This window comes from Wyeomyia smithii, chromosome 3 (assembly GCF_029784165.1).
Source record: "Wyeomyia smithii strain HCP4-BCI-WySm-NY-G18 chromosome 3, ASM2978416v1, whole genome shotgun sequence".
NCBI lineage: Eukaryota > Metazoa > Arthropoda > Insecta > Diptera > Culicidae > Wyeomyia > Wyeomyia smithii.
Window position 1 is genome coordinate 120740434 of NC_073696.1, and position 23879 is coordinate 120764312.

Genomic DNA, 23879 nt, shown 5'->3' on the forward strand with positions numbered 1-23879 from the left:
TATTCTGTTTCAGGCATGCTAATTTTCAATCCAATTTTCTATTGGTCCGCCACAGTCCCAAATTTTCTATCGACAACATCCACGTCATCCACAGATAAAATAAATTGACCTGATATGTTGAAAATCGTGCCCCGCTCGTCTCGTATCACCTGCTAGCGCGACACTAAACATTAGGCAGGAGAGACCAACACCTTATCGAAGCCTTCTGTGGGACTCGAAGAAGTTCGAGCTTCCGCCCGAAATCCTCACACAACACTTCACATCGTAGCTTTAATCAGTCTTGTCAGCTTCCCCGGAAAGCCGTTTTCGTCAAGAACCTCCTTAGCTCTTGTAGGTTTATTATGTCGTATGCAGCTTTGAAATCGACGAAAATTTGGTGTGTTGAGACTGTAAACTCGCGAAACTTTTAGATAGTCTGCCGCAGTGTAAAGATCAGCTGTAAATTGTCCTTCTATGAAACCGCTACGGTAACTTCTCACAAATCTGTTGGCTAATGGTGACAGTCGTTGGAAGGATGACCTGGGAAAACACTGGGCGTTGTAGGTGGCATTTAGAACTGTGATTGCTCGGTAGTTTACGCTGTTTAGTTTGTCGCCCTTCCTGTATATGGGGCAGATAATCCCTTCTTTCAACTTCTCCGGTAGCTGTTCTGTCTCCCAGATCTCGAAGATCAGCCGATGCAGCGTGCTAATTTGTCGGGTTCAATTTTTATAAGTTCCTCTCCGATGCCATCCTTCTGGTTGATATGTTGTTCATGAGCTGCCGAATCGCATTCTTTCGCTTATTGTTGGGTGGTGGCACATCTTCGTTGTTCATTGCTGCGACCACGTTTCCTCCGCTCCTGTTGGGTTCTCCTGCTTGCACACCATTCAGGTGTTCATCGTAGTGCTGCTTCCATCTATCGATCACTTTACGATCCGTCAAAATGCCTCCCTCCTTAACTCTACACAATTCAGCTCGTGGATAAAGCTTCTGCGGGATGCGTTGAGTTATCGGTAGAATTTTCGTGTTTCGTGTATGCGGTGAAGTTTCTTGAGTTTTTCGCATTTCTCTTCATTCCGGCGGCGCGTTTGCTGCCCCGGATCTAGTCTGTTTCGCGCTACGTTCTGACGGAGTGCTCTACGCAGCATTGTTGCTCTGGCTGGGTTCTTCTCGTCTAATATCTACCGGTATTCTTCGTCAAACCACTCGTTTACTCGACTCGACGTCGACTCGGTAGCACGTACCCTAGGACTTTCTCCGCAGCACTGCTGATAGCCGTTTTAATGGCGTTCCGCAATCCCCTAGAGGGATTACTTTGAGGTCACCCTGTTCTGCGCAGCATCGAGTGATGACGCGTATTGTGCTGCGACGTCGTTTTGCTTCAGTCGCGTTAGATTATACCGTGGCGGGTCCCTGCACCGCATGTTATTTACAACGGATAGTTTTTGACGTATCTTAACCATCACTAGTGGTAGTGGTCCGAATCGACGTTAGGGTTTTCATGTGCTTTGACGTAGAAAATGTCCGAGAAGTGCCGACCGTCTATTAAACCGTCAATTTGTGTTTCTATTCCATTTGGTGATCTCCAGGTGAAACTATGGTGAAGACTATGCTGGAAGAAGGTGCTACGTATGGCCATGATCTTGGAGGTGGCAAAGTCGATTAGTGTGCGGCCATTTTCATTCGTCAGTTGGTGTGATGATGATCTTAACATCTTGTTTTGGGCAGCGGCCGTATGCACTCTCCAACTGAGCGTAAAATTCGTCTTTGTCGTCATGGGTGCTTTCGAGATGTGGGATATGCACGTAATAATACTAAAGTTGAAGAAACGACCTTTACTGCTCATTTTGCACATTCTAGGATTGATCGGCCACTACCCGATCACCTGCTGCTGCATCTCGCCCATCACTATAAAAGCTGTTCCCAGTTCATGTGTGCTTCCACAACTCTGGTAGATGGTATGACCATCCTTGAATTTACGTACCATCCTCCGTTTCCAGCATACCTCCTGCAGCGCTACGGTGTTCAATATTTGGTCTTCAACTCCTTGGAAAGCACGCGCGTACTTCCTAGAAAGTTGAGAGTTCGGCAGTTCCATGTTCCAAGTACCCAATCGTCAGTCCGTTTTCGTTGTCTAGGTCCTAGCCGATTGTTCTGGATGAGCATTGCGTTGCTTAGAACGCTTCCGTTGGTGTTGATTCCAAGAAACTCCCTTCCATGGAAGGAAGCCCCACCCCCGTCAGCATGCGACCAGCAGTCCCACCGGGGTTGGTTACTTCTTATTTGTACTAGTTACTCGCACATCAGGTGTTACCGTGAGAAGTTATGGGTTCGGTGGCTGGAAGGCTGAGGTTCATAAATGGGAATTGTTTTGCGCCTCTGGTCACGACCTCGCTTTTTAATGAGCTTTTGTTTGAAGTTTTCTTCAACAGTAACACTGGTCGACGAAAGCGAATAAAATTACGCTACAACTCAAACAACTTGCCTGAAAGAGAATATATTTAGCTTATAACCCATTTTTGTGAATTTTATTGGCTCTAGTTTGGTTAGAAGTGCGCCAAAAGACCGCAGAGTAATTGCTCGTTGACTTCGTCGCTTCTACACTTGCTTAACCCTAGAGAGATAGTCTGCGTCAATTTGACTCTTGGATTTTGGTGGAATTGCTCTTTTCATTTTCAAATAGTGCGAATCGGTTCTGGTTTTTCAAAAAACTGAATTCTGGTATTTGTTATGTATCGATGTGTTAATACCGTAATGATGACTTATTATTAAATTATTATTATTAAAATCTGCATTTATATTGATCAAAAACTCATGCATCAATTTAACGCTAGAATAAGATTATCTTTCCAGGGCTAAGTGGAAAAAGTAGGTTTCTGAAAAAGTTATCTCTGCTAGGGGCATAAACATTTGCAGGAACGGTTAGAAAGTTGAAATCTTTCATATATATATCAGTTTGAGCTCTAGACCCAAACTATGGCTACGATATATACTTTCGGTTTGTCAATAGATTTTATATAAATCTATGAATAAACCTATGATCTATCAGTTTATTTATAGACTTTATACTATCGTAGCCATAATCAACGATTCCCCGATCTTTGAACCAAATCTGGTGTTGTCCATTTTTCGCACATTTGTGATGGATCTTACCTTTCCAGTCAGTTCCAAGTCGAAGTGTCCTTCGCCCGAGTCATGTTATTTTTCGCCCTTTGGATGATGAGTGGTTCTCCCAGCAGCTGATGCAACTCGTGGTTCATCCGCCTTCGCCACGACTCGGTGACGAATTTTATTCGAGTCACAAGTAGGCACGATTTCTTGCCATGTGGCAGCGGCTCTCAACCTTTTTTTGTCTGCGTACCTCTTGGCGATATTTTCCAAATCAATTGTACTCCGTGGCTTGGAATGTTCTCGCAGAGAATGTGAGAGGATAGTGGTAGATGTTGTGGTAGTCCAGTTCAGGTTTCAAACTGAACTATGGTTCGTCTGATTGCTACAGTCATGTTTCAAAAGCAAGTTTGAATAACAAATGAAGAATGGTAGCGAACGGCTTCGGCAGTGGTTTGCTCGGCAGGTTTTCTGCAGCAATCTTATGCAGAAACCTGCCGAAGAAAACCACTGCCAAAGCCGTTCACTACCCTATTATAAAGAAAAATTGCTTTGCCCGCTATTACTGATTGTTATTTCGCGTACCCCCTGAAGGCTTTTGCGTACCTCAGGTTGAAAACCACCGCCATAAGGCATCGATAAACTTCTCTGCTGGTGTCGTTGTCAGCAGTCATCTGTGAGTCCAGGTACACGAATTCATCTACCAGCTGAATTTCGTCACAGCTAACCTGAATTCGTGTTTGGAAGTATAAAAAAGTTGCATTAGTCTTCGACGCGTTTATGGCGGCTTCAGCCTGAGGCCTGTGCGTCTCCATAATCTTCTCAAGGGCTTGCGCTACGATATCAATGTCACCGGTGAAGCCAAAGAATCCCGCCTGGTTTTGACCTACGAACTCCCTTGCGAACATATACAGTCGACGACTTAGAATCTGGGAGAGTACCTTGTACGCGGCTTTCAACAGCGTAATTGCATGGTAATTCAGCTTGTCGCCTTTTTGTAGATTAAACACACGGTACCCTTCATTCACGTCTTCAGTACTATCAGCTCCTCACAAACCTTGACAAACCTTGGTGCTGTTTTCCATATGGCACATTAACAAAACACATAAGAGAGATTAGATGCATTCCATATCGGAACCGAATCGAATCGGATAAATAGAATGACTCACCGTTGTAATGGCATTGCCATTTATTTACGTATATATCAAGCAAAGATTTGTCCTTGGCAAGGTCATATCTCCAAATCCATTAACATGTCCAAGCTTGCTGCCCCGGCAAGTTCGACATATCTTACCGTTTTTTTTCGCAACTGATCGCCAAGAATCGCAAATAGTTATAGTACATTCCAACCATCATTTATTGGGCAAATATTTATCTGTTTGTCCACAGTCGACAACTTTACAACCGTTGAGCAACAATTCCACTCGCACTAATTGCTGCTGAGGTTTCTTGGCGGCTATAGCGTCTTTTGGTTACGAGATGAAATCATTAGCACCCCAACCCCTTCATGCTTAACTTTTCTGTAGATGCTAACTTTGGAATGTCGTGGGATAAGTGCAACAATATTTTACCGTGCTTCTTGCTTGTACAAATGTAAAAAAGCGACCCGTAAAGTTTGTTTCTCAACTTGTTGGAAAACACAAAGGCAATTGTCAGTTAACCAACGCACCAAAGTTTCTAGGCACTTGTTTTCCAACTGCTTTTTATGATGAATCTGAATACAAATTGATCCAGAAATGATTTCCGAAACGTACACTCGCGGTCATTGAAGGGTGAATTTAGTCGAAATAACGGGTGTCGACTCCAAACAACACTCAACTCACTCTCGCCATAGAGCTGCTAATAACATAAAACAACGGAGAAAACCAATTAAATTTAAATAAAAATGACGAATTTTTGCTGGATGATTTCAACGGGAAACGGGTTCTGAAGTTCAGGATTCTCCAGTGTAGGCGACAGTGAGTTGATAAACAAGATTTTTTCGTTGCTTTTCGGATGCTTTATTTTTACGTAAGTGTGATCGACTGGTTTTGGTTTGAAAGTTGTTTTTCGTTGTGGTTTTCAAAATTATATAAATAACTAAATAATGTTAGAAATAGATCATGGCTTAAAAGAATGAATCCATTTTTCGAGAAGTGTATCTGTTTATTTTACTCTCGTGAAAAATTGTCAAAATAAAGTTTGGGTTTGTTTATTGATTATGGAGAGTATTTATTTAGAAGCTAGAAATGAGATCTAAAAAACTTATGCCACTACCCGTACGAAAAAAACGTTTGCATACTATATTAAAAATAAACAGCTTCCGAACACTTTTCCTGTATGCATTTCATAAGTTGACTGGGTAATTTCTGACCAAACTGTTAGAACTAATGTTAACAAACAAAAGAATAAATCTGACATGTATATGTACATATGTACATTCCATGTTAGATTTACGTTCGCATTCCAAACAAGTTGTTATTGGTTTGGTTGCAGAAGCAACGGAATGTGTCAACTGTTTATGTCAGCATCAACAAAATGTGAATTTCCATTCCCACCCCTATTTGAATGTTTGTAAATTGAATCATTGCGAAATAATGAACAAAAACGGAAAACAAAAGATAATGTTAAGGTCTCTCAAAGAGCGTTCGAAGCGTTCTTACGCTGAGATGCTGAAGAAGACCGTTACCACTCTCCCATTACATCAAATCCTTTTGATCTGTTGTCCTCTGATGAAACCGATTCTGACGATTCACCAGCGGGAACATCTTACGCCAATCCTGGGGAGTCTAGAAAGAGGGAAAATATTTTCTCTCCTAAACTTCCCAGAAAAGGTCCTAAGATTTCTCAAAGTGAAATGAAAGTTACAAACAAACCAAACAGTGCTGCGGAAAAACCGAAGCAAACTCCTCCTGGGCTTGCAAATTTAAAGTCCCAGAAGGAGTTCCCAGCACTGCCAGGAACACCTAAAACCCCAGTTGTTCCTTTTGCACTCCCAGTTGATGAAACAAACTCTGGATTAGTGAAATTTTCTGACATTGTGGACTTGATTTTTGAAACTTTCAATGTACCCGATCCAATTAAAATTTTTCTTACAGCATTCCTCCCAACAGTTAGATCATTTTTGAAGCAGTTGACTGCCCAATGGCCCCTCCTTGCAGCGATTGTATCCTTCGATGCCTAATTCAACTGCGTATATGAAGGATTCTATCTCTGTCTTACAGTGGAATTGTAGAAGTATTCTACCAAAAATTGATTCGTTTAAAGTTTTGATAAATAAAAACAAATGCGATGCATTTTCCCTTTGTGAAACTTGGCTTACTTCAAATATTGATCTCAACTTCCATGATTTTAATATTATTCGCCTTGATCGAGACACTCCATATGGAGGAGTACTTTTAGGGATTAAAAAGTGCTATTCTTCCTATCGTATTAACCTCCCCTCGATTCCAGGCATCGAAGTTGTCGCATGTCAAATGACAATACAAGGTAAAGAGCTTTGTATTGCCTCGATTTATATTCCTCCCAGAGCACAGGTTTGGCAACGGCTGCTCTTTGATTTAATAGAACTTCTTCCCTCGCCACGTTTGATTTTGGGAGACTTCAACTCTCATGGCGTGGCTTGGGGTTCCCCTTACAATGATAACCGCTTCTCTTTAATCTATAACCTTTGCGATGACTTCGACATGACTATTTAAACAACGGCGAAATGACACGTATCCCGAAACCTCCAGCGCGCCCAAGCGCTTTGGATCTATCCTTATGGTCGACGTCGCTACGGTTGGATTGCACATGGAAGGTAATCCTCGATCTTCACGGTAGCGACCATTTGCCTATTCTTATTTCAATTAATAACGGGTCAACTTGCATGCAACCAGTTGACATTCCGTATGACCTTACACGGAATGTCGATTGGAAGCTATACGAGGAAATGATTTCAAAAGCGGTCGATTCGATTCAACATCATCCACCACTTGAAAAATACAACCTCCTCGCGGGCTTGATTCTCGACGCCGCGTTGCAAGCCCAAACGAAGAAATATCCCGGCGTAACGATTAAAGAACGGCCTCCCACTCCGTGGTGGGACCAAGAGTGCTCCGATGTCTACACGCAAAGATCCGACGCGTTTTTGGCCTACCAGAAGGGAGGTATACCTGGCGACTATTTACGGTATTCAGAGCTTGATACCAAGCTTAAAAGCTTGGCTGAAGCAAAGCAACGCGGATATTGGCGTCGGTTCGTGAACGGGACGTCGAGGGAGACATCGATGAGCACTCTTTGGAACACAACCCGAAGAATGCGGAATCGCGTAACGGTCAACGAAAGCGAGGAGTCTTCAAGTAGGTGGATATTTGATTTTGCCAGGAAAGTATGTCCAGACTCTGTTCCTGAGCAAAATATTGTTCGCGATGCGTCTCCGGGCCACGACGCGATAGAATCACCTTTTACGATGGCAGAATTTTCAGTTGCCCTCCTGTCCTGTAACAATAACGCGCCTGGGTTAGATAGAATCAAATTCAACTTGTTGAAGAATCTACCCGGCAATTCCAAGAGGCGCTTGTTGAACTTGTTTAATAAGTTCCTGGAGCAAAACATTGTACCGCAGGATTGGAGGCAAGTGAAGGTGATCGCCATCCAAAAACCAGGGAAACCAGCTTCTGATCACAACTCTTACAGGCCGATTGCAATGCTATCCTGTATCCGGAAATTGATGGAAAAATGATACTTCGTCGTTTAGACCATTGGGTCGAATCAAATGGTTTGCTTTCAGATACTCAATTTGGCTTCCGCTGTGCCAAAGGGACGAATGATTGTCTTGCGCTGCTTTCAACAGATATTCAGCTGGCGTATGCTCGCAAAGAACAAATGGCGTCTGCGTTCTTGGACATTAAGGGGGCTTTTGATTCCGTTTCTATTGACATTCTTTCGGGTAAACTTCACCGACAAGGATTTTCTCCAATTTTTTGCACAATTTGTTGTCCGAAAAGCACATGCATTTTACGCACGGCGATTTGGCAACTTTTCGCATTAGCTACATGGGTCTTCCCCAGGGCTCATGTTTAAGCCCCCTTCTTTACAACTTTTATGTAAATGACATCGACGAATGTCTGGCGAATTCATGCACGATAAGACAACTTGCAGACGACAGTGTAATCTCTGTTACAGGAGCCAAAGCTGCCGATTTGCAAGGACCATTGCAAGATACCTTGGACAATTTGTCTGCTTGGGCTTTACAGCTAGGTATCGAATTCTCTCCGGAGAAGACTGAGATAGTAGTTTTTTCTAGGAAGCATGAACCTGCTCAGCTTCAAACACAATTAATGGGTGAAACGATTTCTCAGGTTTTGGTACACAAATATCTTGGTATCTGGTTCGACTCTAAAGGCACCTGGGGTTGTCACGTGAGGTATCTGATGAAAAAATGTCAACAAAGAGTGAATTTTTTTCGTACAATAACCGGACAATGGTGGGGAGCTCATCCAGGAGACCTTATAAGGCTTTACCAAACAACGATATTTCTGTTATTGAATACGGGTGTTTCTGCTTCCGCTCCGCAGCAAACACACATCTGATCAAACTGGAGTGAATACAATATCGTTGTTTGCGTTTCGCCTTAGGTTGCATGCAGCCGACCCATACGATGAGTTTGGAGGTCTTAGCTGGAGTACTACCATTGAAAAACCGCTTCTGGAGCCTGTCTTCTCGTATTCTTATCAAATGTGAGGTCTTGAACCGTCCCGTGATTGAAAATTTTGAAAGGTTAATCGAACTTAATTCTCAAACCCGTTTTATGACATTGTATTTCAATCACATGTCCCAAAATATTAACCCTTCTTCGAATATTCCAAATCGGGTCGACTTATCAAATACTTCTGATTCTACTGTGTTTTTCGATACATCCATGATAGAAGAAACTCGTGGAATCCCGGATCACTTACGCGTGCAGCAGATCCCCAAAATTTTTTCCAATAAATATCGAAACATCAACTTCAACAATATGTTCTACACTGACGGATCACTTCTTGATGGGTCCACTGGCTTCGGTATTTTCAATAACAATTTAACCGTCTCCCATAAACTCGATAATCATGCTTCTGTTTACGTCGCAGAATTAGCTGCAATTCAGTACACCCTAGGGATTATCGAAAAAATGCCAAAAGACCATTATTTAATCTTTACGGACAGTCTCAGTTCCATTGAGGCTCTCCGATCGATGAAAGATGTTAAGCACTCTCCGTATTTCCTGGGGAAAATACGGGAACATCTGAGTGCTTTATCCGAAAAATCGTTTCAGATTACCTTAGCGTGGGTCCCTTCTCACTGCTCGATACCGGGCAATGAGAAAGCGGACTCTTTGGCTAAGGTGGGCGCAACAAACGGTGATATTTATGAAAGACCAATTGCCTTTAATGAATTTTTCGCACTTGTACGTCAGAATACGATCATCAGTTGGCAAAATTCTTGGACCAGAGGGGAACTGGGAAGGTGGTTACATTCCATAATCCCCAAGGTGTCGACGAACCCGTGGTTCAAGGGGTTGGATGTAGGTCGGGATTTCATTTGCGTGATGTCCCGGCTTATGTCCAATCACTATAGATTTGACGCGCATCTCCGTCGTGTTGGGCTCGGGGAAAGTGGTATCTGTGCCTGTGGTGAGGGTTATCACGACATAGAGCATGTGGTTTGGTCATGCCCTGTACACCGTGACGCCAGGTCTAAATTAATAGCTTCCCTGCAGGCCGAAAGTAGGCAGCCGGCTGTTCCTGTTCGTGATGTCTTGGCGAGCCGTGACCTATCCTACATGTCCCTTATATACGTTTTCCTGAAATCCATCCACGCCCCAGTTTAATCCTATTCCCTTCCGCCTACATCCAACCAAACGACAAGAACACGTTAAGACCCCGGATCCGGAAACAGCAACTAGACCCGCACGATACTCTCAGGTCCCGAGGGAGACAACCCAATATGCCAGTCCGTAATATCTTGGCCCAGCAGCGGAACATATTCAATATGCTGCTTACCTATGGCGATGGAAAACCATCAAACAACAAATCAGTGCTTTTAATGCAAAATATTCTAGCTTTAAGTTAGATTTAGTTTCAGCTCGTAGTCGGCAGCGAGGATGAAAAATTTGCTTTTAGTTATTAAGATACTTTAGAAAGTAAGCTACCAGATATAATTGGCGCCGTTAAACATTAAATTGTATTTGTGCCGTGTCAAACTAATTATGGATGAAGAAAAAAAAAAAGTTCAACTCTTAAATTTACAAAATTGTTTTGAATCGACATTGGGAATAACGTTTTAATACAAGTATATTTTAGTATTTAGTATTAGTATATAATTCTTTTTATAAAACTTTTTCGTTCAAAATATTTCAAACGTCGAAAAAATCAATGTATAAATATGTAGTTACCTCTAACGCACCGGCAGGAACTGAGCCGTTAGTCGAGATCGCCGAAGCTCCGCCATGTTGCCTTCACATCTAACGGCGACTTTTCATGATATTGAAATTCACTTTCAAGATCACTTCGTACGCGTGAGCGCTCAGGCCTCTGTAAACAGTAGCATATCTCCGGACAGCATAATCTGTCGGAGCTTTTACATAATAAAGGCATAACACGCGAATGCAGTCGGCCCAGGACAAGTTTGTTTACGGTTTTCTTCACCCTTCTCAATCAATTATAAACGCGTGTGAAACTGAAAGCGACGAAGTTGGGGCGCAGGCACATTCCGCATTGTTTCAGTTGAATCGTTTCGGAAGTCACTTTTATTCCTTGTTTACATGGTGGAACCAAAATTCTAAGCGATCAGGGGGGCGAGGGATTATCAAATTGAACTCTAAAATTTGTGCTACTACGTCACAGATTACTTCACATTTTTTATAGTTTAACTGATAAGGAACACCGATTTTGATCAAATATTTAACAGTGTGTCGAAGTTTATTTGGCGAACACCAATGAATGCCTTTATTGAATCATCACTCGTATAAGCGATGATAAAGCACATCAGAAATACAGGTAGCAAAAGAAAAATAAGTTATTATACCTCGATCGCGCTGGTGAGTCACAAATATCATCCATCATCCAGGTATTCGTCATTTTTGCTATTCATTGAAGTAGATTCTCAGGCACACGCGCAACCTCTCATACTCCTATTATCGTCATACTGCCAGGTTGTTCCTCTTTTTTACTACCAATAATGTTTATTTTTTGTGGATGAACAGACGTGCCTAATTCAATGTATGTTCACTTCGTTTTTGAAATTATTCCCGCGCGATCGCAGGCTGAATCTCGTCTATTGTAATGTGTTTTTCGTACCAGTCGTGCAGACTGGGTCAATAACTATAAACTGGAATGTAATGTGAAATTTATTATTCTTTACACTGTCGTTATTCAAATGATTTTTATCATTGAATATTGTTGTAGTAAAAGTACACTCTCAAGAAAACTGTGAGACATGTCTGAATCATTTGCAGACGCATTGATGGGAAAATACTATACCGATGGAGAAATGCAAACAGAACACGTTGGCAACTAGAATGCAGACGTTCCACTAAGCGAACGTGTTTATTTGAACAAAACTAAGTACGAACTTAAGCTGTTGCGTAGCATTTGCGCAGACTGGTAACTGTTCCGCTTCGGTTTCGAATCAATTTGCCCACACTGACACGTGTTAGGCTTTCAATAATTTGTTCCGCGTTGGCTAAAATTATGTTGTGAACCTAGAACGTTTTTTGGTTTTCAACAAACTAGTATTGAATAAGTAATGAAAAACAATGCGGTAGCTAAAAGTGCAACATTTCACGTCCTTAGTTTTTGACAGACTTTGCAATTTTTGAGGATACCTATAAAAATGTTCAATAAAATGAAATGAATACGCATTATTTTACCCATAGGCTTTTACTTTGTCATTGTTTTAATCAGCAAGAAAGTTACACCAGTTTGCAATCATTACCATAGCTTGTAATAAGCATCAAAATTGGACCTTGTTGGCATAGATCCGGGTGCGATTATCTACAATACATTCTACCGTTTAGAGCCCCTTGGCCTCATGAGTTTACACGAGGTTAAATGGTGAGTTAATTTCCAATTGTGAGCCCTTAGATGCGCGTTTGTTTGCGATTGGAAGTGGTTTTGTGTATTTTGTTGTGTATGGTGAAGTGTTAGACATTTTTTACTGAGTTTTGGAAGGTAGAGTCTTATAATATGTTACTGTGAATAAAACACATTTTTATATGGACACAAATTTACCGGATCAAAACTATCATTTGAAACGGATAGTCATAGTGGTTCAAAAATTGGTTTTATTTCGTTACGTAATTTATGGATATCACCTTAGTTGTAAAAAGGCAAGGACCTATTGAAATATTGAAATATGCAATGAGAAAATTGCCGATTTTAAAAGAATCCCCCCACCCTTACCCCCCATTGTGACAAATCTTAACATTTTTCAATACCCACCCCCACCCCTAACCGAAACGCGTAACGCAGAAGCTTACACAAACAAAACATATCGTGAAGCAAAATGGAATGAGTTAAACAAAATCACAAAGTTTTTGTTAGGTATGTTAACTTTGAAGACTCCTACCCCCGTCCATTTTGCCTAACAACTTGCCAAAGACATCATGTTTCTATCTCTTACATACTACGAGCAACACAGAGTTTTCTATGAGGAGGCACTAAAAATCACAATTTTCGTTCTAACTTTTTTCCCACATTTCCCCGAATTTCCAAACCTTCTACTAAATTATCAGTCAAAAATGCATTTGTATTCCGAACATTGTTATTCTTTATCTCCCAAAATAAAAAAGTTGTTTGACATATTTGTGAAAATGGTAAGTCTTCCATCACATGGAAAACAAAACAAAACTTATTTAATCGCGATATTCATTGGACTCAAAAATAAAAAAAATATACAGAAAAATATGGTTATCGAACAGAATCGCAGAAAAGGCAAAAAATGGTTTTTAGTTTTAAAAAGTGAGTTTTTCATAAATCCCGTTTGGGCAACCTGTAAACATTTTTTTAAAAGTTGAAATGTTTCACAAAAATTCTATAAATAACATTATCTTTCAATTTAGGGTTGAGCACCCTGAATTTTGCAACATAAATTTTTTATGACACCCTAATGTGCAACGCAATACAGACGCAATACACGAGCGGCATTGCGTCCTTATAACTTTCACGAAAGCCTCGAAATAGCTCAACATTTTGTTAAACAGAACAGCTTCAAACTCGCATTTTGTCATGGGTAAGTGTCACACTATCACATCGAATCTTACGGATGCACTTGCAACGACCTATCCCAATCTATATAAAATTTAAATTAGATAATTTTTCGGAGCCTTTTCTGAGCCGTGTTTCTAAAAGCGGATGGAAAGCAACTTACCTCGAGCTTTAAAGTTAGCTTAAAACTTGATGACGTTTGAGGAAAAGTTGTCTTCAAAATACAAACCCCGCTCGATTTTGTTACGTTTTGCTTTTGTTACGATTCTAGAGAAAGAGGTGCGAGCTCGGGCACTTACCTTTGTCCTTAGATTGTCCGGAGTTGTGCCAGGCCCGCTCACAGCCATCATTTCGCTCATCGCTCTTACGAAACGGGGGCATACGAAGAAGACATGCTCAGCAGTCTCCTCCTCATCCACGCACTCGGGACACATGGGGGACCCCACGTATCTGAACCTGTGCAGATATTGCCTGAAACAACCATGGCCTGACAGGATTTGTGTCAGGTGGAAGTTCACTTCACCATGTCGTCTCCCGACCCAGCCTGATATCTCCGGTATAAGTCGGTGTGTCCATCTGCCCTTTACGGAGTTAGACCATTCCTGCTTCCAGCGGAGCATCGAGGATGACCTTCTGGTACTTCGTATGACCCTTGTGTCACGTTGATCGAAACACTCTCTGTCCTCCTTGATGGCGATGCTTATAGGCATCATGCCAGACAAGACACAGATTGCATCGTATGACGCCGTACGATACGCACTCGCAATTCTCAGGCACATGAGCCTGTAGGTACTTTCCAGTTTACCGCGGTAACTGTTAGTACCTAGCGCTCTGGACCACACTGGCCCACCATACCTAAGTATGGACGAAACCATGCTGGCAAGAAGTCTTCGCTTGCAGCCATAAACCGCTGAGTTATTGGACATCATACGAGATAGCGCTGCAATAGCCGATGAGGCTCTCTTACAGGCATAGTCGACGTGAGTCCCGAACGTGAGCTTGTCGTCCACCATAACTCCCAAGAGCTTCAGAGATCGCTTCGAGGTGATGGTGTAGTCTCCGACTCTGACCACCGCCTGTTGCTCTGATTTACGGTTGTTCACAACCGTGACCTCCGTCTTATGATGCGCGAGCTCCAGTTTCCTGGAGCGCATCCAGTCCTCGACCTTGCGTATACAGTGCGCGGCCGTCAACTCGACCTCCTCGATAGACTCGCCGTCAACCTCCAGCGTTATGTCGTCTGCAAAGCCGACGATCACAACCCCTGCAGGGAACTTGAGTTTCAACACTCCGTCATACATGACATTCCACAACACCGGACCCAGGATAAAACCTTGCGGAACTCTTGCGGTGATTGGGACGCACTTCTGATCTTCCTCCGTGTTGTAAACAAGTACTCGATTCTGGAAATAATTTTCTAGAATCTTGTACAGCGACACCGGTACATGGATGCTCCTGAGCGCATGCGCTATGAAGTCCCAACTGGCGCTATTGAACGCATTCTTCACGTCGATCATGCGCAATAGCGTATTCCACTTCTCTTGCGCTGGAGTGCTACCTCCACCGTCTTGGTGACGGAAGAGATGACATCTAGCGTGTACCTTCTTTTCCGGAAGCCGAACTGGCTACTTGCCAGACCGTGTACACCCTCCGTGTACCTCACCAGTCTATTGAGAATGATCCTCTCAAGCACCTTGCCCGCGGTGTCCAGCAGGCAGATAGGCCTATATGCCGATGGGTCCCCTGGCGGTTTCCCAGGCTCCGGCAATAAGACCAGTCTCTGCCGCTTTCACCTGTCCGGAAAGAGACAGTCATCCAGGCACCTCTGCATGACTGCTCTAAACAGCCCGGGGGCCGTTTGTATCGCCAGCCTGATTGCCAGGTTAGGGATACCATCCGGTCCCGGTGCCTTGCTCACCTTTAGGGATTTGGTGACCACGACCCTTGCCTTGCCTCCTCCTCGACCTCGACACGGATATCGTCGCTAACGGATTGGATGTTCGGCAGGTTGGCCGACCATCCCTGGTCTATGTCTGAGATACTGGAACGTCGGGCGTGAGACTCGACCGCCGGAGGCTAAGGGCTTGGCTCGTGGCGCGGAAAGAGTCCCTCGATGATACGCTCCAGCATCGCTGGTGATCGCTCTGCAGGCGCCAGCGCGCCTTTAGTTTTGGCCATTACGATCCTGTAGGCGTCATCCCACGGATTCGTGTTGGCACTCGCGCATAGCCTATCGAAGCAGGCCCTCTTGCTAGCCTTTATCGCACTCTTTAGCATCGATCTTGCAGAACCGAATGCTGCGCGGCGCTCTGCCCTTTCTACTTCGTTTCGCGCACGCTACATCCTCCGTCTCGCACGGAGGCACGCACTGCGAAGGTCGGCTATCGCGTCCGTCCATCAGCAAACCGATGGCTTCCCATTCCTAGGTTGGCGAGTCCTAAGCATGATGGCGTCGCACGCCCGCGATAGCATGGCAACTAGTTGGTCAGCAGTCGGGCGGAGCCAACTGCCCCTCTCGCGCTCTCTTCTCATTGCCTCTTCGAATACCTCGGCATCGAAGTGCGATGTCTAACGCAGGTGCAGTATGGCGGTCATATAAACGACGAGCATGTTTCGGTTTGGTGAACGGAGTGTTCTACTGTGGTTGCTACACTCCGCCACGTTGGTCTATCAAAAGGCTCGTTAAGAAGGTCGACCTCGTGACCATGGAGTTGACGGGCCTAACGCCATTGGTGATGGTGGTTGATTTTAACGCTTGGGCTGTTTAGTGGGGAAGTCGCTGTATCTTGAAAGCTTTGCCATAGCTCAACCTAGATCTGGCCAACGTTGAAAATAGTACATTCAGCAGAATTGGTGCGGAGTCGATCGTCGGCGTGACATTCTCCAACCCAGAACTGATCACGTAATAAAGAGTAGACGATGGCTACACCAATAGCAGTCGGTTTTGTTATAGTGTAGACCACATGGGAATGCGGCAAGTAACGGCTGGTGCCAACACTCCAACTATTCGCGGGTGGAAGAAATGGCATTTTGATGCCGAGGTAATGCGTCCCAATCACCGCAGGAGTATCGCAAGGTACCAATCATGCCATATACGACGCAGTGTTGAAGTTGAGGTTCCCTGAAGGGTTGTAAACATCGACTTTGCGGACGCTGGACGTCTACGGTGAGCCGATTGGAGAGATCGAGTTGGCGGCCGCGCAAGGTTCAACAACCGTAAATCAAAGTAAAAACTGTTATATTGAGAAAAAAACCGAAGGTTTAATTTCACCACTTTTCTGGCATTTTGGCCTAAATTCCATCAAACAACATCTTGGAAAACCTCAAAATTGTTGAACGTGTTCACATACACCAACAATTTCAGGTAGCTCCACAAACAAATCGTCCAGTGTCGTCAAAGAAGTTCAATCTGATTCAAAATAAGTGAATTATTCTAGATCAAAATATTTTTAGCGATATGTGATTATATCCAGATCTCCTGTCGTTGAAGTGCGTGTAAAATATGTTTCAGATACATTCGATACTTGACGAAAACTTTTTATTCAATTATTTCCATAAATTTCTGTAGCATTTTATGCTTTCAATACGATGGAACTTATCAGAAAGCGGTGATTCGATACATGAAAAACTATTGTAACTTATGCTTGTCCTATTCTAATATGGTTGGAGTGGCATTAATGGAATCTTTAACAGTTTTTAGTTTTCGTGCCAAGCCTTGAGAAAAAGTATTGCTATCTTGCTTCCACAAAACTAAATTTTAGTACTTTCTAATTACTTCTCATATAAAATCTATCTATACATATAAAAATGCAGTTCGGTCTGCTTGTCTGTCTGATCCATATGACTGAACCGATCGGTGTGAAAATTTGTATGAAGTGGTTTTTGTGGCCGAAAATAGTTCTTACCCCTCCCTTCTCTGGAAAGGAAACCCTCTTTTCCTCTAAACAAATGACACACCAAATTTGACATGTGAATGTTTTAAGAAGCAAGAAATATTTTAATGATAGTTTTAAACTCCTCTCTGCTCTGTAAGGGAGGGGTCCCATACAAATGAAACAAAAATATCTATATAACTCGAGATTTAATCTAGTAAATGGAACCGAGTTTGGCGTGTGGAGGTCTACGGGAACAGAAAATGGTAGATCGACACCCCTCTCTCCAGTGAAAAGGAGGGTTCCCATATAAATGAAACACAATTTATTGCATAACTCGTTAACTAATCCAAATGGAACCAAATTTGACATGTTGTGGATATTGGAGGTAAGAAATGTTTGTTGATGGTTTGACGCCCCTCCCTGCTCTAGAAGGGGTATGGGTTCCGTGCAAAATTCAGCATAACTCTAGAATTATTCAAGCAAATGGAACCAAATTTGGCATGTGGAGATTTTTGGAAGCAAGAATATCTCCGGTTTCTGCTTGGAGACACGGGATGTGCCAGTTTGCTCGAATCGTTTGATGGTCCTGTATACGAATAATCTACTCAAATTTAGATGTGATAGCTTCCTTCCAGTCTGTATGCTGCTCATTTCAGCAAGATACGAAATCTTTATTTTCTCTCTACTTGAATCCATTGCAATTTTCCCCTGAAAAAATGAATCACCGCTTTTTTCACTTACAAGTGAAACATAAACACGTGTCGCAATAATAACAAACTGATTAACAACTGATTAACAGGGTAGGTCTTCCGATGCAAAAAGAGGCACTCAAATGTGCGTATCACTTTTACGGTGACACCCTGTACATGTTAAAAATTTTTACGGAATAAACTATTCTACTATGTCTTAACACAAAAAAGTATTTACACCACCAATAAGCTAGAATGAAGGACAAAGGCCCTAGGAATTGAGTGCCATTGTTTGTCCCTTTGGACCACTATGACTTGGCTATACAAACTGACTTGGTGTTATTTTTAGTTTTCCTAAAATATATATAAAAACAAATTGATTGTTGGTAAAAAATGAAATTTGACAAGCAGACAGATACCACCTTGAGATTTTTCGTTAAATTCGTCTCTTAATGACAAAAAACAATGTACATTATTTGTAACACTTATACTTGTTTTCTATCAACTATCATGTCTATCAACGTTACATGTTGATTTTCGAGTGGAGTGGAGAAATACTAACTTTACGTCAAATAAACTGGAACATGTGTATATATTGCTGTCATTACATGCATTTTTACATAAAGAGATTTGTTTCCAATTCGTGAAAGTTCTCAGAGGCGCACTGTTGAACCTTCAGTTGTAGGTAGATTAGCATCATATGAAGAAAAGTGAATAACTCGAATATCCAACTTTCATAATCGCAATTCTCATGTGACAAAACCCAATCACTCGAGAGAAGCTTAAGATTAATAATAATGTTTTAACCATCGTTTCTATAGCTAAATTACAATGCTGCTTTTTTGCATGGCCTAAGAAACAATCACTAGCGGGAGGTAATATCTCATACCGATGTATAATTACTCTCCCCATCGATCTGGGATTAACTCCACAGCGATGACAATAGGGAAACTCTTTCCAACTTCCTGCTGGAATCTCGAATAAAGCTTACCTGTGGCGGTCGGTACGATTTTACTAATCGATGACAGTTGCCGCGGCGTTTTTGCACAGTACGGTACGGCCGGTGGTCATGCAACGGGTGTTCAAAGCTGAACGACTGGATCTTATCGCGTCGTAAAGTGCGGAAAGCCGCGGTCTGTGCTTGATAGATAGTGGACCGATAGTCGGATGACATAGAGCCGGTGCGAGTTGGTTTGTGCATTATAGCTTCCGGTTCTGTACCAGCGGTGCTATCAAGATGAAATATATTTGCATCGATGCATCGCGTATAAATTTCACAGATGCATGATGAATGCGCTTAGTGTGCCGAAATACAGCTGGCAGCTGTGAGTGATTTATTGGACTGAGCAGAGGAAAGAAAAAAACGGTTTCAGGAATAGTGAAAACGTGTCGATCCCTGGGACAGGATGAACGCCATCCTGGTGGCAATCGTGTGCTTTGTCGCTTTGAAGGAAGTTGGTTTGGTTTGGTCGATATTGAGGTTTAATTATATTATCACTACTGCATATGTTTTCAGCATGCTCGGGCTCAGCCAAATGTTTTTGAAGCTGGTTTAGCTGTTTTCGCCTCGGCCGTTGCAAAAGGGAAGAAAATAATTGATCATGGGGTTAGCCTGCAATCCGAGCGGCAGCAAAATATTGGTGGGTAACCATTTTTCTGCGGGGTTGGGTTGATTCTAATTCCATGACTTTATTCTGTTAGACTTTTTTGGATTGAAGTTTGGCACGAACAATGGTGTAAACACTGGATTTGGGGAAGCGGTCGAAGAAAAAACAATGAGTAGTGCTGAAGATGACCTAACGAGAAGGAAAAGGTCTCCGATGCTGGTAGAAACGTACAACCCGACTGGTCTACTGCCAAACTCCGCTATAGGCAGCAATGTAAATTTCGTAACAATCAACTCGGTTGTCAGTGTGAACCATTATGGTTTACCGGCTGAAGTTAGCACTGCACCTCCGGCGGAACGAAGGAAACGTTTGACTGCTGGTGAAAGATCTTTGAAAGTGATTTTTATTGCGAAAGAATACCACGACTATCCACAAGGTCTTGCAAAGCTTGAAAATAATTTGGTGGATACTCCGTTGATTCGCAACAGAAGATCTGGGGAACCAAAATCCTTCAAACTAGAAAGCAATCGTACAATCAAGGGGAAAGGACGGAACTCTAAGACACGAGGCAAAAGGCTACTTTATTCCCTAAACAGTGGAGTGACACCAAATCATTCAGATGGGTTTCAACACAAATATAAGCGTTCACCGCAGGAAAGTACAACGCTCCCGGGACCACCGGTAACTTCAACCGATCAACCGGTTGGTGATCGTCCGCAAAATTTTCCACCACCAAGGGACGGAGGTCATCGAGGTGGTCGTGGACGGGGTCTTCCTCCCAGTGGCTGTCGTGGAGAGGGACCACCACCTCCACCTGGAGAAGAAGACGCAGGAAAAGATACCGCAGAGGCAGAATCTGCAGGGGATTATGTTGCAAAACAAAAACGCGGAATAAATAGCGCAAAAGGTGGAGCGAACAGTGTTGGTTCGGGATCTGAGGCTATAACCAGTTCTAACGACACCGATAATTCTGGATCAAGTGAATCTAAGTACTCTAGTGAGAAACCCGAAGGGGATGTGTCAGCAAGTCAGGAAAATGAAACTCCAGTAAATGAAGCTTCAAATAACACGCAACATCTGCCGAGAAGTAAGCGTTCACCATGTGGAGCAGGTCGGGTTCGGACGATGACCACAGCTGCTTCAATCAGAATCAGGAGAGAAGTATCTTCGGACGAAGCAGCCGATAAAGCTGCTTCGTGGTTTTCCTCGATAGTAGATGTTATTGTCAACTCGGCTAAAAAGGTGGTGGAAGCAACGAGGAGAGTCTTTGGTTCGAATGACGGATTAGGTGGCCCTATGAACGATGCAGAAACTATGGCTTGATTCTATTTAAAAAATTCATTGAATTAAATTAAATCATTAGTTAATTTTTCGAGTTGTTATAATCTTTAGATTAGACAAGATAAAAACTTTACTTATTTTTTGATGAATCAAATGAAACGGTCAATGAAGTTTGTTGTTTGATTTGTTTATAATAGGTGGCTAGTTCCTAGTCGCTTCTGACAATGAATTCCATTCCCGATCAGGTTGAGGATCTTTCGCACAATTGCAATTGCTAACGAGGCTTTCATGAATGAATAATCAGTATCAGGAAATGTCAAAGTTCTCACGGTAAGGTAGCTTCTACGTGTGGTTCTCCTATTGTTGACTTGATTGTTTGCATCGTCAAGTCAAGTGCATTTTTGTATGAATATTCAGTTTGCAAACATATTTCAGCTTTAGTGTATTTACATTTGACCGATGATTGGTGATTGTTCATACAGCACATGCACAATTTGGCGTTAATTTGCAGAACGGTGTTGAAGGGTTGCGGAAAAACTAATGTAGAAAAAATCGTTCAAAACGTTTACTCGTCTTTCAGTGTCACGCTTGTCTCAAAACAAGGAAAGCATATGTCTCTCATTCCAAACAAGTGCCCAATATCATTACATTATTACCTCTGTACTCAGAGTTGACCTTAACATTGTTTCTTCAAGTTAAGTTGGTGAACTCGATAGTTCAAACGCTAGCGGAAATTAATATGCAGATTATTCAAATCATATTCAACGTTTTTCCCATATCCCTGGCAGCGGATAAAGTAGCGACTTGAATATTTCTGCGTCCACAGGAAACAATCTTCAGGCAATAGCTTTACTTCACCGGTGAAGCTCACTCACAAGTGCAAGTAGGAAAAGCAGGTTCGTCCGGACCATGGCAATTAGAAACTTCCTGAAGAGGCACTAAGTTTACTTTACATCACCTACCACTCAAGTAGCCTACGACTAGACACAGAGGCCTGTGTCAGCATCGTTCTCGCCTTTGCGGAATTTATTCCACACGTCAGGATAATCGCAGGAATAGATGCTCGGCGCCAGCATCGTACTAGAAACCGGAGAAACGTTGGCTGGATTATCGATTCAGGCGGTTTTCTCTAGTGCACTGATTGTGTGCTGTACTGGCAAGACAGAAGAGTCTCCTCAATCAATTTTGTCTAGTTGAAGAATACCTTTGTTCGTTAACTCCTGCATATATTATTGCCAATTCCGGACGGGGAGTTTCGATACCTGGATATTAAAAGGAATGTTAAATAAGCTAAGTGCTGTTAAGTGATGCAGTTTTCTGTATTTCAATCAGTGTACTTCAGTGTCTAGTGATGAGAAATATGCTAATCGAGTATTCACACTTTCGTTGATATTGTTCACTGTTAGGAGTGGTACATTTTATGTGAACACCAAGTACATTCAGAGTTGTGGATAAATCGTTTATTCGCAGTCGTGTTGTAGATTGTTTACTTCTTCAATGAGGAGTTTAATAATCATTATAATTATTAATCAACTTGTTTTGGCACATTTGCTGGTCCCTTTTCAATAGTTGATCTTTTTTCATTTTCGTCCAAATTGTTTTTTTTTCTACCTCAATTTATCATTACTTTCTGTAAATTTAATTCAGTTTATCCTGAATACTGTATGTTTTGTTTGTAATCAATTTTGTTTCAATATCTGAAAATTTAAAACTGCTAGAATTTAAGTTTGTTTATTAAATAAAAGTTAAAGTGAGGATTTTCACACAAGCACGATATAGCGAACTATTCGAAGCACGGATTACAAAAAATACCTGGGACATGCAATAAATCAAATTTTTTGTTCCAATGTTGGGTGGTCTCGAGGTACGATGCTGGCCCCACAAGCCAGTCGTCGTAGGTTCGAGTCTCGGCTCGGGAGAGACTGTTAGTGTCAGTAGGATCGTAGCGCTAGCCCCGCAATTGTCCTGTACACTCAACAGTCGGCTGCGAAGTCTGTGTATAAATAAACAGAAGGTCAAGTTCCGAATCGGAATGTAGCACCGAAGCTTTGCTTTGTTGGGTACATTTAAGACAAATGAACATAACCACAATGATGCCCAGTGGCCATTTAACAATCCTAAATGGCGACTTCTGGTTTCTGAAAAAATGCAGAAATGCCTGTATTCCAGATATCATTTTGATGTTTAAGATGGCGACTTTCGGTTTCTAGCAAACAGCCTGAAATGGTTATTTTCATGATAAATGATGTCCAGAGATCGGAAAAAATCAATGCGTTTGTTTTACTTTTCCTTTGTACGGGAGATTTAAAACAAGCTCTTTTATTCCTACGACTTACGTCAGAAGAAATGAATTCGAATGAAATTATACTAGAAGCAGAAGGTGTAAACAGTCTACATAAGTACTCAGGAAGGTTGCAAATCGTAATCGAAATATGTATCATGTTTAATTTGTCCTGTTAAAATAGCGAAAATAAATTTAATTTAAATGTATCATAATAGTTGTCTGATACCTGTACAGCGCGACCAGTTTAATAAATTGTGCATAATCTTGATAGTGCCCCCTAAAAAACCAAATTTGTCCGTTTTACATTTACAACAATGGTTTTCCGGAAGTTGATTTATGGTTCGGTTGGTTTATTCTTCCTATTATGTGCTACCAGAGTAGCACACGTGGCGAATAACATTTCGCATGCACAACACCACTAAAAAGCCGTTAATGGCATCAAATTCCGGTTCGAATTCAGCGGCCTCCTCCTCCTCGGCGTGCATAGCCTATGCGTTTTTGTTTTTTCAGGTGAGCAACCGCGAGTTTCCGAAGCGGCTACCACAGCTGTCGCTAGGATGTCGTAACGTATGGAAATTCTACAGCCAAACCACAGCACTTTAGCAGTAGCATGTCACCGCGGCGTTCCTTTTCATCCGTGGCAAACATATGGATTGGTTAGGCGAAACGTTGATGACTATTAGTTCAATGAATTTATCATGACGCTTAATGCAATTTCTATAATCGTGCTATGTTCTCGCGGTAATTCGAGGTGCCGACGCCGTAAAACGTGCAGCACACTTCTGTTCTGGCTTGTCTCGCGTGCGCATAAAGATATCTTACCAAACCGCAACTTCCACCTCTCGAAT

The 23879-nt window shown here is 42.3% G+C and overlaps 2 protein-coding genes across 7 annotated transcripts in view; both read left to right on the top strand.

Moving 5' to 3' along the window:
* The window catches only part of LOC129727596 (ATP-binding cassette sub-family G member 1), a 102487-nt gene that overhangs the window by 37365 nt on the left and 41243 nt on the right, over window positions 1–23879 (top strand). The window lies entirely within an intron of this gene.
* LOC129727597 (uncharacterized) lies at window positions 19132–20917 on the top strand. The gene is made up of 3 exons (XM_055685580.1): window positions 19132–19313; window positions 19376–19499; window positions 19561–20917. Exons 1-3 carry the CDS (start codon window positions 19266–19268, stop codon window positions 20787–20789), a joined length of 1401 nt encoding a protein of 466 aa, XP_055541555.1. The 5' UTR covers window positions 19132–19265; the 3' UTR covers window positions 20790–20917.

Coding starts and splice junctions, on each gene's coding strand:
- LOC129727597 (XM_055685580.1), top strand. CDS start 19,266: ATGAACGCCATCCTGGTGGCAATCGTGTGCTTTGTCGCTTTGAAGGAA. Junction 19,314..19,375: donor GCTTTGTCGCTTTGAAGGAA/GTTGGTTTGGTT, acceptor ATATGTTTTCAG/CATGCTCGGGCTCAGCCAAA. Junction 19,500..19,560: donor CGAGCGGCAGCAAAATATTG/GTGGGTAACCAT, acceptor TTATTCTGTTAG/ACTTTTTTGGATTGAAGTTT.